The sequence below is a fragment of the Ovis aries genome, chromosome 6, assembly GCF_016772045.2.
Source record: "Ovis aries strain OAR_USU_Benz2616 breed Rambouillet chromosome 6, ARS-UI_Ramb_v3.0, whole genome shotgun sequence".
NCBI lineage: Eukaryota > Metazoa > Chordata > Mammalia > Artiodactyla > Bovidae > Ovis > Ovis aries.
Genome location: NC_056059.1, coordinates 93316692 through 93332921, shown reverse-complemented (window position 1 = coordinate 93332921; position 16230 = coordinate 93316692). Strand labels below are relative to the sequence as shown.

Below are 16230 nucleotides of genomic sequence, written 5' to 3'. Positions count from 1 at the left end.
TAATTTCCAGCATCTTCTGTAAGTGGGCAGTTTTTAAAACATAAGAAGGGATAATCAGAAACAATTTATTAAAATCAAATTACTCAATTCCCTTAAGGTAGTATTAAATATTTACTACAGACTCAGCATTCTGCAATATCCTATAAGGTATATATAAGATCTAGACCCAACTCCCAAAATGCTTAAAATATTAGAGAACAAAAACAACACAGAAATGACAAATAAGGCAAAGCACAAGAAAATGTCGGAGAGTGGCATGTAACTCTAGAAAAGGACTTCTACAGCACCATTAAAATGTATGAATTCAACCCACAAAAAAAGTATGTACGTATTTAGTGCCACTCCTAATGCCAGTGACAAGGACAAGCTCAAAGGACTGGTATGTCATAAATTATTAATGAATCACTTCAATAAAAAAGAAAGGGGTTACTGAATAATATTCACTATGACTTACTGTTGCTATTTTGGTCTCCAGGAAGTTCTCCCTTTCTTCATCTACCTTAATTTCAAGTCCAGTTTTAAATAATTCAAGCATTTTGGGGATGTCCCGGCCAACAGAATCTGGTTAGAAAAATAAGAAATCCAAAGTTATCACTATATCTAAACAAGTAGCAAAAATTACTAAATAAGAGAAACATCCAATCCAAGTTAAGATATAAAAAATGATTTGTGGCAAAAAGACTTTAGGGTGACCCATATCGTGGTGTTCATGCCCTTGTGTGACACCCTACCGCTGAGCGTGGATGAGACCTGCAACATGCTTCTAGGCAAGAGACATGATGACTATGCATAACTGATTACATGACATAAAAATGCAATGCTTATCTTGAAGGAGTCTCTCTCCCTACTGGCTTTGAAGAAGCAAGATACAATGTTGTCAGGGGGCATATGGAGAGAGCCATGAACCAAGAAACTGAGACCCTCAGTCCAGAAACCTGCAAGGAACTGGATTCTGCCAAAAAGCCATATGAACCTGGAAGCAAACCTTCCTCAGTCAAGTCTCAGACAAAACCATGGCTCCAGCTGATACCCCGATTGGAGCTTTGAGACACTGAAGCAGAACACATAGCTTAGCTGTACACACATTCCTGATACACAGAAGCTGAGATAGTAAATGTGCATTGTTTTAAGGCACTAAATCTGTGATATTATTGTTCCACAGTAATAAACAATAAATAAGTGTATACAATGATGATGCTTATCAAACTTTAGACACATTGATGGCAAATTAAAACCTATAGAATAACACATGATAAAAGCTGAAACAGGGGAGTCTTGAAATCTTTGAAGAACATTTTACTTACCTTTACATGAAATTCATCTGACCTGCCTTACCATAAGGAAGGAACTAGAAAAGCAGCAAGAGCTAGCAGTAGAAATAATATCTCACTGAGTGATAGAATCTGGAGGCAGCTCATTACTACACCAATGGTTACAGAAGCTGGCATGAAGAAAGAGATAAAAATAGAAACTTTACTGGATTCTAATGCCACTTTGTTCTCCATTAGGGTAGAGAAAAAGATGCAGTTGAATAAACAAAGGAGAAAAAAGGAATCAAAGTAAAAACCAAGAATTTTCAAAGGATCATGCAGGAGACTCCAAACATACATTATACCCTCCTAACCTTTAATCATCAACATTTTAACTCAAATTTAACATATAAAAAAATATATATATATATTTTTTTAGTTTTACCTTAAACTTTTTAAAATTCATTTTTTATTGAACAGTTTAATTATAGCACTGTGTTAATTGCTGCTATACAGCCAAGAGATCCAGTTATATATATATACACATATACATATATATACATATATATATATACACACACACAGTATTTTTCACATTCTTTTCCATTATGGTTTATCACACTATATACTAGGACCTTGTCACTTATCCAGTTTATATATATTAATGTACATATGTGGAATCTATACAAATGGTACAGATGAACTTACCTGCAAAGCAGAAACAGAGACACAGACATAAAGAACAAATGTATGGGCACCAAGCAGGGAAGGGGGATGGGGTGGGATGAACTGGGAGATTGAGATTGATGTTTATATATACACTACTCTGTATAAAATAGACAACTAATGAGAACCTACTGTTTAGCATACATAGGTAACTCTACTCTATGCTCTGTGGTGACCTAGCTAAGAATGAAATCCAAAACAGAGGAGTTATACGTTAAAAAAAATAAATAAAAAAATTACCTGCTGACTGACCTGAATCTATACCTACAATCCTGCTTTCCTCCCTGTCATATGGATGAACTGTCTGCATTCTTATGAAGGCCAACGCTCTTCATCCGAGCACGGGATCCCATACCTCCCTCCTCACCGATACAGCGACACCACCCATCCCTCTCTCTACACTGTCAGCTTCTCCTGCTTTCCCAGATCAACAGCAGCAGCTGACAAACGTGCTATAAAATGTTTCATCTTAAAACAAAATACTGCCTTTCAATAACCATCTAATACTTTCTGAAGAACGCTAAGTTTTCCAAAAAAGTTGCCCAACCTTTCTGTCTCGGCTTCCTTTCCTTCCATTTTCTCTTCGACCTGCCTCCATCAAGTTACATCCCTAATACTCCACTGAGAATAACCCTGTGTTCCTCTGACTTGACCCGTCAACAGTAGTTCACAGAATATGTCTCCCCTCTTCCTACTGTATCATGACTTGTCCTCTGAAACTCTATTCTCACTGGCTATTCATTCCATTCCTGTTGGCTGAGCTACCCTTATTTGGCCGATTTCTAAAAGGTGGACTACCTGAGGGTTCAGTCACATGACCTCTCTTTTTCTACCCATAGACACCCTTTAAGTGATCTCTTTAAACATTTAAAACATACTGCTGTAAACATTTACCCACTGATAACTGCCAAATTCATATTTCCGGCCACAAGTTCTCTCATAATCTCCAATCATCTACTTTGTATCTCCACCCAAATGTAGGTAGGTAATTAATATGGAGTACAACATGAAAAATGTTTGCTGAAGGAATGAACAAATTAATGACTTCATAATTTTGAGTCTGATATCACAGTGCTATTGTAATGATAATGAAGCGGGAAAGGACAGGGCTTAAGAAGGAAGAGTTCCGTATTAAAACATACTGAAGTGAAGGTGTTGATGGAATGCTGAATATGTAGAAATAAGAAACTGGAAAAAAGTGACAGACCAGAGATAATGATGTATTAATATATTTGAGTTTTTTAAACCAGTTCCATCCTAAAACAATCACAAATAAAACCTCCTTCCTTTGAACTTAACATATTTTTTTTCTCTCTCTCTCCCTTTTTTGCCAAAACATGTTGATGTGAATTTGCATTTCCCTAATAACCAACATTACTGGTTGGAGAATGAGCTGGTTGGATGGCATCATCGACTCAATGCACCTCAGTATGGGCAAACTGGGAGACAGAGAAGGACAGGGAAGCCTGGTGTACTGCAGTCCATGGGGTAGCAAAGAGATTTCTCGCATTTCTTTCAGTTTGATTTCTGACTTAACTGTTATGACCAGAAATCACACTCTGTATGATTGCAAGCCTTTCAAATTTATTAAGACTTGTGTTAAAACCCAGCAAATGGTCTAACATGAATGTTCTACATACTCTTGAAAAGTGTACACCAAACACTTATTAAGTGAGGTATTATATAGCTAGCAATAAGGTCAAGTTGGTTGACAGTACAAATCTTTTATGTACTTTCTGATTTTCTATATATATGTTCTATCAGTTATTAAGAGAAGAATATTAAAATCTCCAACTGTACTTGTTTAGCTTTTTTCTCTTTCCACTTCTGTCAGTTTGTGCTTCATGTATTTTGTGGCTCTCTCTGTAGCTGAGCATGTCCTTTTATTGTTACAGAATATCCATCCTTTTCTCTAGTAAACTCCTTGTCTTAAAAGTTCATTTTGTCTGGTATTAAAATAGCCAACCCAGTTCTCTAATAGTTAAATATTTTCATGGTATATTTTATTCTTAATTTTCCTTTCAGCTTCTTTGTGTGAATGAATAAGAAGTGTGTCTCCTATAGACAGAATATAATAATTTTTTCATCATCTTATAATTTCTGCCTCTTGGTTGAAGTGTTTATTCAATTTCCAATTAACCTGACTAATGACATGGCTGGATTTAGGTCTCTATTTTGATACACATCTTCTATTTGTCTCATCTCATTTGTTTCTCTGTTCTATACTGCTTTCTTTTGTTTTCAACAAAAAAATTTAGTATATCATTTTTATTCCTTTATTTAGTTTAAAGCTGTATCTCTTTTTGTGTATGTTTTTACTTGTTCTAGAGATTACAACGTGCACATTTATTTATCACAGCCTACTTCATCTTAACACTTACTTCCAGAAAACAATAGATTTGTGCCCACCTCCATCCTTCCTATCTCATTTCATTACAATGTTATTGTCATGTCCAAACCTGCTTTATCTCCTCTGTATCTATCTTTAAAATCATACTCACTGGACTGCTCAAGGAGGAAATTAGGGACTCATTCAAAACTCTTCTTTCTCCCTCACCTTCCATACCTAATCAATAAGTCCTGTTAATTTCACCTCCTCAATATCCCACAACAGCCTTCCTCGTCTCGTCACTGTCACTGCTCAGATTCTGCCCTTATTCCTCTTCCCCCTAGCCTGCTGCATTCGCCACCTCACTGGTTTCTGTTCTTAAAGTTTCATTATCTGCATATCACTACCCTATCACTTACAAAGCTCCCATATAGAGTCATTCTAACAAGCAAATCATATTTCATTCTTCTGGGCAATAGATTTCAACAGCACCTACCTTCACAGAGGATAAAATCTAATCTCCGTAGTATGGCACACAAAGTCCTCCATGATCTGGCCCACTGCTTATCACTGCTAACCCCACTGACCTATCTGATAGCACGTTATGTAACTAACGACAGAAAGCTAGTTATAATTTTCTGAACACAACTGGCTGACTCACACTTTTGTGCATTACAACAGACCATTTCTCCCACCTGGAATGTTCTCCCCATGAATGTCAAGAAAGAAAATGCCTATATATGGTTAAAGTCTCAACTTCACTGCTACCTTCTTTATATAATCTGATTCTACAAAGTGTTCCTCATTCCTCTAAGCACTTTGTACATTTTCCACTAGTACACTTCCTGCATCTTAGAGCAGCAGTTTGTTACTCTCTCACCCGCCAATTTTCATCTCCTTAAAGATGGGAACTATCTGTTCATCTTTTAATCTTCAGCATTAATTGTACTGCCTGGCACACAGTAGACACCCAATAAATATACACTGATTCAATAAATGAGTTATAAAGGTAGAAATGATATATGAAGCCATGAAAAAGAATGAGTTCTAAAATAATTAGGAAAAAATTTTTTGAAAAAAGAATAAAGTAATTATGGAACAAGCATAGCTACTTTAGGAATTATAGAGAGTCAACAGTAACTGAGGGTCATATGCATCATGTACTTAGCCTATGCTGAGCTCCTGCACATTATAATAAAAACACCATGGAGACATGTTATCATGAAAACTCATTTTGGAGATGAAAAACAAAGGCACAAAAGTGTTCAAAATTTTTTTCAAAATCATAGTGAGAGACAAAGCCAAGACAGAAGGAAGTCTATGTCTAGCCACTCTTTAATTCTGCTTTTCAATATAGTCCAAGGTTAAATCTTTCCCACTATTTTTAGGGCTTTTGGATGATGTAGTTATAGCCTCCCCTTTCTCTATTTTCTTTTTTCTCTGTGCTTTTACATTTGTCTACTTTTCTCCTCTTTCTTTTCCTTTCTCTTCTCCTAATTCTATTTAATTTTTGTAATGAACATAACCTATACTAACATATAGGCATTTCATACTAATGTACCTTCTCTCTTCTTCACCAGGGAATACGACAGGGATAAAGGAAGTAGAATGTAAGAAGGCAGGGAAGACAAAGGAGGAGTAGTTAGGGGAAAAAAAGTGTTAAGATTGTACAGTGTAAAAATCAGTATCAAGAAAAAGAGAAAATTAAAAACAGCCCTTTAAATCTGACAAAGAACGAACAGCGATTAGTAGTGAGAGTAACATCTGAGCTGAGTTATGAGAGAAAAGTATGTAAGGAAGACTAACAATTGGAAAGGAAATGGAGACAGCCAACCACTAAAGAGACCTGCCTGAGAAACTTGGTGTGAGACAACAGAAAGAAGTAAGATCACTGCTATAAAGGACAGTGGAAACAAATAAAGGTTTTGAGGTTATGTGCTTTGTTTTGGTTTATTTCTTCAACTAGAGAAATCTGAGTTAATTAAATTAAAAATAAATGTTTAGTAAGTCAGCTTGTCTAGTACAGAAAACAAAACTATTCACTCTGTACCAGTATGGACTTTCTCTTGTTCACAGCCATCACATTCAAGGCTTGACACATATGATATGTTTGTTGAGTACCTACTACGTGCCAGGTGCTATTCTAGGTCATGAGACTATACTAGTGGACAAAACCAAAAATGCCCTTATGCTAATGGAAGAAATTGAGCACACACCCACAAATTAAAAATGGAAGATACCAAGATTGATAAGCCTTAAAAGAAAGAAGGTAAAAACACGATAATGAGAAATCTAGTGGTAATGGGAAGTGGAGATTAATATTTAAATAGGATGGTCACAGAAGGTCTCTCCATCTAAGTGATACTTGAATAAGAATGTGAGCCAGACAAATTAGTAAAAAGCATTACAGACAGATAGGACAATGAATCCAAAGACCTGAGAAGGGAGAAAACTTGGTGTGTATGAGTAACAGCAAAGAAGCAACTATGGCTGGAGTAAGGGAAATAAAGAAGATCAATAGAACCGGTTGTAATATATCACTAATTCATCTATAGCAGTAATAATCATACCTAATCATCACTGGAATCTTTCACACATAAATAGTTTTTAGATTATTAGTACATGAGAGAGGGAAATTTACAAAAATTTCTAATTGTTACCCTGCAAAAATTCCATTTGATTTATCATTTTTCTTCATATGACCAAAGAATTCTAATTATTTCAATAATGCAAGCAATACCATTAAGTACAGCATGTTAATCTATGAGCTAAAAATAACTGACATTAGATTTCAATCATTTTATATCCATTACTCTCAAATACAATACAAAAGCAACTTCCTGAGAGAAAGCAGTGTCCTACTTAGTAGATGTGAATACTCTATAGACAAGCCTGCTGGAATATCCTTTTGACAAGACTCCAACTGCAACACTGTTGTTCAGTTCTAAGAGCTATGTGTTAAGAGGAACACACAGTAACGGGTCCAATTTTCTAATCATGTCCCTTACCTGCCAACAATTTAGTCTTTATAAGTCAAGATATTTTCATACTAGTATTTTCTGTTTAGTAAATGTTAGTAAGATTAGGAATAAAGAAAAGTTTAAAAATATCAATAAAATGTACATCTGTTAGATATGAAAAAATGTTAGAGGTTACATTGTGGCAGGGAACTGGGGGGAAGCTAGTTGACAAGAAAAATGAAACCCAATTTCTTCCAAAGAAATTTTTAAAAGCAAGTTTTGAATGTCTTTTTTCTAATGAGATAAAAAGGAAATACTAAGAAAATATGCCAAATGTGCATTGGAAAAGAGAGAACTTGCTTATAGTTATGTAAGCAATTAAAATAAAACAAAACTGCAGCATTAAATATGCTGCAAAATGTGCACATTCAGTCCAGCCAAGTTAGTTACACCCACTCCCATTACAAAGACAAAATGTAAGACAAAATGGGAAACTAATGAGCTCAGCTGCAGGGGCCTGTTTGTTTGTTTTTTAATTCCATCCATTTGCTCAAAACGTAATTCCTACTTTACCCTTACGTGTACCCAACGTCTTTTGTTGGATGTAAGGGAAATCAAATGTTCCTAAACAAGAATCTGAATAAGCTCTAAAAATGCATAAAACAAGCTTCATTTGTTCTAATGCACATCTGGTGTACTCTGTTTTAACATTTTTGACAGGTTAATCGTTTGTCTTCATGTTTAAAGAACAAAAATGTTTTGCCAGTGCTGTTGAACAGATCGTGTGTGGCTGAGAAGAAAAAGTTGGGGAAGGTGAAAGGTCTGTCTGTTTTTCCAAGATGCTCCGGTAAGCAAATGGAGGTGGGGGACATACCTAGGTAACTTGACCATAGTATACAGAAGCTATGATTCATTATGAAAGCAGAAATAAAGTAAAGCCCACTAATAAAAATAAACATTTTCAGGGGAAACTTTTCTTATTTGTAATAAAGAAATGTTCTTGGAAAACCTTTCAGACTAAAACTAATTATCCCAAATTTTGTGATGACAATGGCAATTAGAAAACCTCAACGCTAAAGAAAACTGAGACCAAAAGTTATTCAGAGAATGGATAAAGTTAGCAAAGGTGACAAAATTAATTTCCGTGAAAAACCAGTTAACCGTGCAAAGCAATAAGCGAGCTGAATACAGATATACTCGGTATTCAGTTTCACTTTTAATTGACTATCTTTAGTATTATTTGGCTTTATTGAGCTTGAATTCAATTATGAAAAAAATTAAGAAAATTATCTTCAAATTCAACTGCAATTCTGGTTTAATTTTTAAAATAATGTTCAATTTCAGGTCTTACTTAGGAAAGAATGCAGTGTGATTCCATGAAAACAAACACTACTATAATGGAAATTCCTAATAACAAGTACCAAACCTCCGTCCAGTATCTCACAAGGATGTGTTATTCAATGCAGGCTATTAAAAATAAACAAAACTCCAATATAACAAAAGAACTGAAGAGTCCATTTGAATTTGCTTACAGTACAGAACATGGTCTATAACTCAGATGAGCACTCGTGGCTATCATGTATGAAGAATTTTAGCAGGATTTTTTTAGCTCAACTAGAGTTAAAATTCGAACATCTACTAAAATTTTAAAATATCAGCTCTTTTACCTTATAAAATTTTATTTGAAAAAACATCTATCTACAGCAGATATTCAGCACCACCTAAAAGAAACTATGTCTGCTAGTGAACGTACTCTTTCCTCCCAAACCTACTCCCCATTTGCATTAATGATATCAACTTATTAGGAGAGATCCCTAGGCTTAAAAATCTCAGCATCATTTGACTCTTTCCTTTCTCTCTCTTAACATGTCCATTCCTAACTACATAGTGCAAAGTCCTATTATCTTTGACATCCGTCCTCTTTACTCGAGACTCATTATGAAGACTTTAAGTCTCACCTTTATTAATCTCTGGCAACTGCATCTGAACTGGTCTCCTTGCCTCTACTTTCAATTTTATGCCAGTACATTTTACAAACTCTTGCTAGATTAAAGCTCTAAAGAATCCCCCAACTTAAAAAAACTTCTGAGAGAGTCCTGCTGAATACAGAATCGAGGTCCAAATTTATGAGGATCTTATTCAAGATTCTGCTCAATACAGCATCAATCTACCTTTCTAACATAGTCGTTTTCATTTCAAAGTAGGGGTACTATTCACTACCACCAAAGAAAACATTGATATTTCTTCAGTGTAGTCTGTAAATTCTGACTTACTTCAGTGTCTATGATTAACAGATTGTACTTAAAATATCCCTCTTAGTCTGCTCATCAAATTATTCAACGTGCAGGTTAAATGTCACCCCTTTCGGATGCCTTCTCTGATTTCCCCATCTACGTATAAATTCCTCCTCTATTGAATACCTACTGTATCTTGTGAATTTATCATATAATACTTCATACTTTAATACAAGGCTATTTATGCAGCACCCATACTTTTCTTACTAAATTGCCTAAGGGGCAAATATTCACAAGGGGAAAGTTGCTCAGGGGAAATAACTGCAGAACCATACACAGTAAGCCAGCATATACAGATGAGTGCTAACATAAACGAGCATACATGTCATTTTGATAAAGAGACATAAGATAGTATGATGATAATATACCTAGTGGGTAATGCATTTCACTAATTTAAAACAAGAATATGGCCTAAATTTAAAGATCTGGTATTATAAAGCAACTAGGTTTTCAAATTACATTAAATCACCAATATTAATGCCAAAGGAAAAAAATTCTACACGTTCTTATGTAACACAAAACTGAAATACCAAAGCATATTATTTATTCTACACATATATTAGCAATTTTCTTTTCTAATTAAACATATATATTAAAAAGTTGTTGATAGAGTACTGAAGTAGTAAAAGAACTCTCCCTTACTTCGATTAAACTTAGGAAATCTTGTTTTCAGTTTCTTCCTTAATGGATTAAGCTCGGGCATTATTTCTGGAACAGCTACATAAAAATCTGCTTGAATTTCATCATCCAAAATCTGAAAATCAAGAGGGAAAAGATAACCTCAGATTACATAAAAAGCTTTATTTTTCTAAAAATTAGGTCTAATGTAGTAATAATTTTTATAATTTAGAAAATACATATTAAGCACAATTCCTTTCTTCAAACACAAGGATCGTATGAACATATTTACCAATTATGAAAATCTTCAGAAGCAAAACATTTTCTAATGTTTGCTTTTAAAAAATAGCCACATCCATTATAAACAAACAAACATTTAATAGGTTTAATTCTTCCATGGGGTTATGTTAGTCAAAAGTGTTGATTACTTATGTTGGTTCTACAAGCTAGAACATTGCACTGATGTGTACGTGGTTCATACAGTCCCAACAAAGTTGAATTTGTATGTCCATCAAAACTGAAAAAAAATGCTGAAATTTTTGCAAGATCACATGTAAAATTAATAGCCACTAGCTGCCAAATCATTAGCAACCATATCGCTTTCCTAAATTTGGAGCATCAAGACAACTGAATCTAAAATCAGTTCCACAAAGAACTAAAACTAAAATTCCTTTTGCCTCCAAAGAATAAAAGAGGAGTGGGATGGTCAAAGACAAGTTTACTTATAATTTATTATGCACAGTCTAATTCTATTCTAAGAGCAAAGAGAGTAATTTCAATTTTTAGAAGACATTTTAAATTAATTCAGGCAGGTACCCAGAATAATTACTTTACTTCTACAGTATACTCCACTTAAAAATTTAGCTGATTTAAAATAGAAGCAACTTTTTAGAGTAATACTGCCTGGGCAACACTTATCTTACCAATGATTCTCTTTGCATAAAATCTTACCACAATATGTCATTCAAAGCCTTAGTTTGGGGTTACACATTAAACTATAAAAACTTGAACTCTAGCAAAATTAAGCATGATTCTGGAATTTTATTTTCCTGTTACTATTTTTTCTTTTTACAAATTTTTAAATCCCTAAATGGCATACTATGCTCCCCAGAACAATAATAAAAAGAAAGATCACGTGAAGTTGTCTCCAACTCTTGCGATCTCATGGACTGTAGCCTGCCAGGCTCCTCTGTGCATGGGATTCTAAATACTGGAGTGAGTTGTCATTTCCTTCTCCAGGGGAACTTCCCAACCCAGGAATTAAACTCAGGTTTCCTACATTATAGGCAGATGCTTTACCGACTGAGCTACGTGGGAAGCCCTGAATAATAATATTTACATAAAAAGAATCCTTGGCATGTGACAAGTATTCTTAGAATACTTGTAATGTGCTAAGTATTCTTCGAATACTTGTAACGTGCTAAACACGTTACAAGGTTTAGCTCAGCAAGTGTACACAACAACCCTACAAGGCAAGTACTAATACTGACCACACATTCTAGACAAGGAAGTTGAGGGCTTGGGGAGAACAAATCAGTCTGCACTTTTACGTGGCAGACCCAGAACCAAACAGAGGCGGTTTGGCTCCAAAATCAGGGCTCTCATCACTACAAACAGGAAAGCAGAGCCAATTTTGAAACATCAAAGAACTATATGTGAAATTTCCACTCCAAGATTTTCTAATCCTGATTCTAAAACATTTTCCTTTGGATTAAATTATGTCTGAAAGCTATGCTCCAGTTAGCCTTTAAGATCATATCATAAAATATCACAAAACTCTATAGATGGAAATCACAATTTAGAGACAAGTAAAAATGAAACGATTTTAAAATCCCTCAGAACCAAGCATACTTGTGACATTTCACATGTATTAAAATTAAAGCAAAATGTACTTAAAGCAATTCAGTTCAGTCACTCAGTCATGTCTGACTCTTTGCAAACCCATGGACTGCAGCACTCCAGGCTTCCCTGTCCATCACCAAATCCCAGAGCATACTCAAACTCATGTCCATTGAGTCAGTGATGCCATCCAACCATCTCATCCTCTGTTGTCCCCTCCTCCTCCTGTCTTCAATCTTTCCCAGCATCAGGGTCTTTTCAAATCAGTCAGTTCTTCCCATGAGGTGGCCAAAGTATTGGAGTTTCAGCTTCAGCATAACTCCTTCCAGTGAATACTCAGGACTGATTTCCTTTAGGACTAACTGGTTTGTTCTTGCAGTCCAAGGGACTCTCAAGAGTCTTCACCAACACCACAGTTCAAAAGCATCAATTCTTTGGCACTCAGCTTTCTTTATAGTCCAACTCTCACATCCATACATGACTACTGGAAAAACCATAGCTTTGACTAGGCGGACCTTTATAGGCAAAGTAATGTCTCTGCTTTTTTAGTATGCTATCTAGGTTGGTGATAGCTTTTCTTCCGAGAAGCAAGCGTCTTTTAATTTCATGGTTGCAGTCACCATCTGCAGTGATTCTGGAGCCCAGGAAAATAAAGTCTCTCACTGTTTCCATTGTTTCCCCATCTATTTGCCATAAAGTGATGGGATCAGATGTCATGATCTTAGTTTTCTGAATGTTGAGTTTTTAGCCAACTTTTTTACTCTCCTCTTTCACTTTCATCAAGAGGCTCTTCATTTCTTCTTCACTTTCTGCCATAAGGGTGGTGTTATCTGCATACCTGAGGCTACTGATATTTCTCCCGACAATCTTGATTCCAGCTCGTGCTCCATCCATCCCAGCATTTCACATGATGTACTCTGCATATAAGTTAAATAAGCAGGGTGACAATATACAGGCTTGATGTACTTTCCCTATTTGGAACCAGTCTGTTGTTCCATGTCCAGTTCTAACTGTTGCTTCTTGACCTACATTCTAGAACTAACACCCAAAAAAGACGTCCTTTTCATTATAGGAGACTGGAATGCAAAAGTAGGACATCAAGCGATACCTGGAGTAACAGGCAAATTTGGCCTTGGAGTACAAAATGAAGCACGGCAAAGGCTAATAGAGCTTTGCCAAGAGAACACACTGGTCATAGCAAACACCCTCTTCCAACAACACCAGAGAAAACTCTACACATGGACATTACCAGATGGTCAATAGTGAGATCAGACTAATTTATTCTTCGCAGCCAAAAATGAAGAAGCTCTATACAATCAGCAAAAAAAAGACAGGGAACTGACTGCGGCTCAGATTATGAACTCCTTATTGCCGAATTCAGACTTAAATTGAAGAAAGTAGGGAAAACCACCAGACCATTCCAGTATGACCTAAATCCCTTACAATTATACAGCAGAAGTGACAAATAGATTCAAGGGATTAGATCTGATAGAGTGCCTGAAGAACTACGGATGGAAATTCGTGATTGTACAGGAGGCAGTGACCAAGACCATCCCCAAGAAAAAGAAATGCAAAAATCAAAGTCTGATGAGGCCTTACAAATAGCTGAAAAAAGAAGAGCAGCAAAAGGCAAAGGAGAAAAGGAAAGATACACCCATCTGAATGCAGAGTTCCAAAGAATAGCATGGAGACATGTGCCTCTTCTTCCCACATCTTTAAAAAAAACAAATGTCTTTGCTTCAAGAATATACAATGGAGAAAAGACAATCTCTTTAACAAGTGGTGCTGGGAAAACTGGTCAACCACTTGTAAAAGAATGAAACTAGAATACTTTCTAACACCATACACAAAAATAAAATCAAAATGGATTAAAGATCTAAACATAAGACCAGAAAACTCCTATAAAACTCCTAGAGGAAAACATAGGCAAAACACTCTCCGACATAAATCACAGCAGGATCCTCTATGATCCACCACCTACAGTAATGGAAATAAAAGCAAAAATAAACAAATGGGACCTAATCAAACCTAAAAGCTTTTGCACAACGAAGGAAACTATAAGGTGAAAAGACAGCCTTCAGAATAGAAAACATAATAGCAAATGAAGCAACTGACAAAGAATTAATCTCAAAAATATACAAGCAGCTGCTGCAGCTCAATTCCAGAAAAATAAATGACCCAATCAAAAACTGAGTCAAAGAACTAAACAGACATTTCTCCAAAGAAGACATACAGATGGCTAACAAACATGAAAAGATGCTCAACATCACTCATTATCAGAGAAATACAAATCAAAACCACAATGAGGTACCATCTCACACTGGTCAGAATGGCCATCATCAAAAAGTCTACAAACAATAAATGCTGGAGAGGGTGCGGAGAAAAGGGAACCCTCTTACACTGTTGGTGGGAATGCAAACTAGTACAGCCACTATGGAGAACAATGTGGAGATTCCTTAAAAAACTGGAAATAGAACTGCCATACGACCCAGCAATCCAACTGTTGGGCATATACACTGAGGAAACCAGAATTGAAAGAGACATGTGTACCCCAATGTTCACTGCAGCACTGTTTACAATAGCCAGGACATGCAAGCAACCTAGATGCCCATTGGCAGACAAATGGATAAGAAAGCTGTGGTACATATACACAATGGAGTACTACTCAGCCATTAAAAAGAATACATTTGAATCAGTTCTAATGAGGTGGATGAAACTTGAGCCTATTATACAGAGTGAAGTAAGTCAGAAAGAAAAACACCAATACAATATACCAACATATATATATGGAATTTAGAAAGATGGTAACGATGATCCTGTATGCAAGACAGCAAAAGAGACACAGATGTATAGAACAGTCTTTTGGACTCTATGGGAGAAGGCAAAGGTGGGATGATTTGAGAGAATAGCATTGAAACATGTATACTATCATATGTGAAATAGATTGCCAGTCCAGGTTTGATACATGAGACAGGGTGCTCAGGGCTGGTGCACTGGGATGACCCTGAGGGATGGGATGGAGAGGGAGGTGGGAGGCGGGTTCAGGATGTGGAACACATGTACATCCATGGCTGATTCATGTCAATGTATGGCAAAAACCACAATATTATAAAGTAATTAGCCTCCAATTAAAATAAATAAATTAACTGAAACAAACAAACGTCTTTGCTTCAAATGGTCTCCACCACTTCTTTGTTATTTTCTCAAGGTAGGCTACATAACATTGTTTTGCTTATACTACTTGAACTGATGGAGTTGGGAGAGCTGGTGTGGTAAAATTTAAGAGTAACCAAAAGTACCGTATTATAGAGGTCAGATACTATCCTTTGTAATCTACTAAAGTAAATCACACTTTTCACTCCAATAAGGTAAAACAAACATCTGGCCTTTGAAATATGAATAGACATATCCATATAAGCTACCTTTCAGATTTCACCTTAAATCTCACATTTAAAACCACAAGAGTCATACTGTCCTTTCCAGTCTATCCATAAAATTCTCACAAACACATAAGAAAGAAACAAAAAAATCACAAATACAAATCAAGTGTAACTAATATCAGGCTGTCTGGATAGTTTTTCCTTAGCTTGATTTTGAGACTCAAAAGAGTAGGAAGATCATCTGTTCTGTAAAGGTCTACTTACCATTTATCAAAAGATATGAACAGAGTAGTTATGTTCCACATGTAATAAATCAATGGATGGCAAAGATAACAGAACAATTTCTGTAAGTAATGAATACGAAAACAATACTGTACCTTCTGAATGAGATTAGTTCCTCCTGCAAATGCAGCTCCATTTTCTTCTGCTATTTTAATTTCTGATGCATTCTACCAAAATATACAATAGTTTGAACATTAGTCTTTAAAGAAATTCAGTCTGCTTTCAAGTATTTTGTCAGAAATACCACAGTTCAAAATAAAAACTGTATTTTTTACTTTTAACTGAAACTGCATCAGTTTTCAACTAGATGCATCAGAGATAGTACATTCAGAACAAGCTTAGTTTGCAGGTGATTAAGGCATTTCTTGAGAGTCCCTCGGACTGCAAGGAGATCCAACCAGTTCATTCCAAAGGAGATCAGTCCTGGGTGTTCACTGGAAGGACTCATGCTAAAGCTGAAACTCCAGTACTTTGGCCACCTCATACGAAGAGTTGACTCAATGGAAAAGACTCTAATGATGGGAGGGATTGGGGGCAGGAGGGAAAGGGGAC

At 35.8% G+C, this 16230-nt stretch overlaps 1 protein-coding gene across 1 annotated transcript in view; it reads right to left on the bottom strand.

The window, feature by feature from the left end:
* The window catches only part of MRPL1 (mitochondrial ribosomal protein L1), a 70060-nt gene that overhangs the window by 31912 nt on the left and 21918 nt on the right, over nt 1-16230 (bottom strand). The window contains exons 5-7 of the mRNA XM_012180235.4: nt 15774-15845; nt 10202-10313; nt 455-561 (exon numbers count right to left, since the gene is read on the bottom strand). Coding sequence (XP_012035625.2) covers nt 455-561; nt 10202-10313; nt 15774-15845 — 291 coding nt within the window. The remainder of the gene's footprint in view (nt 1-454; nt 562-10201; nt 10314-15773; nt 15846-16230) is intronic.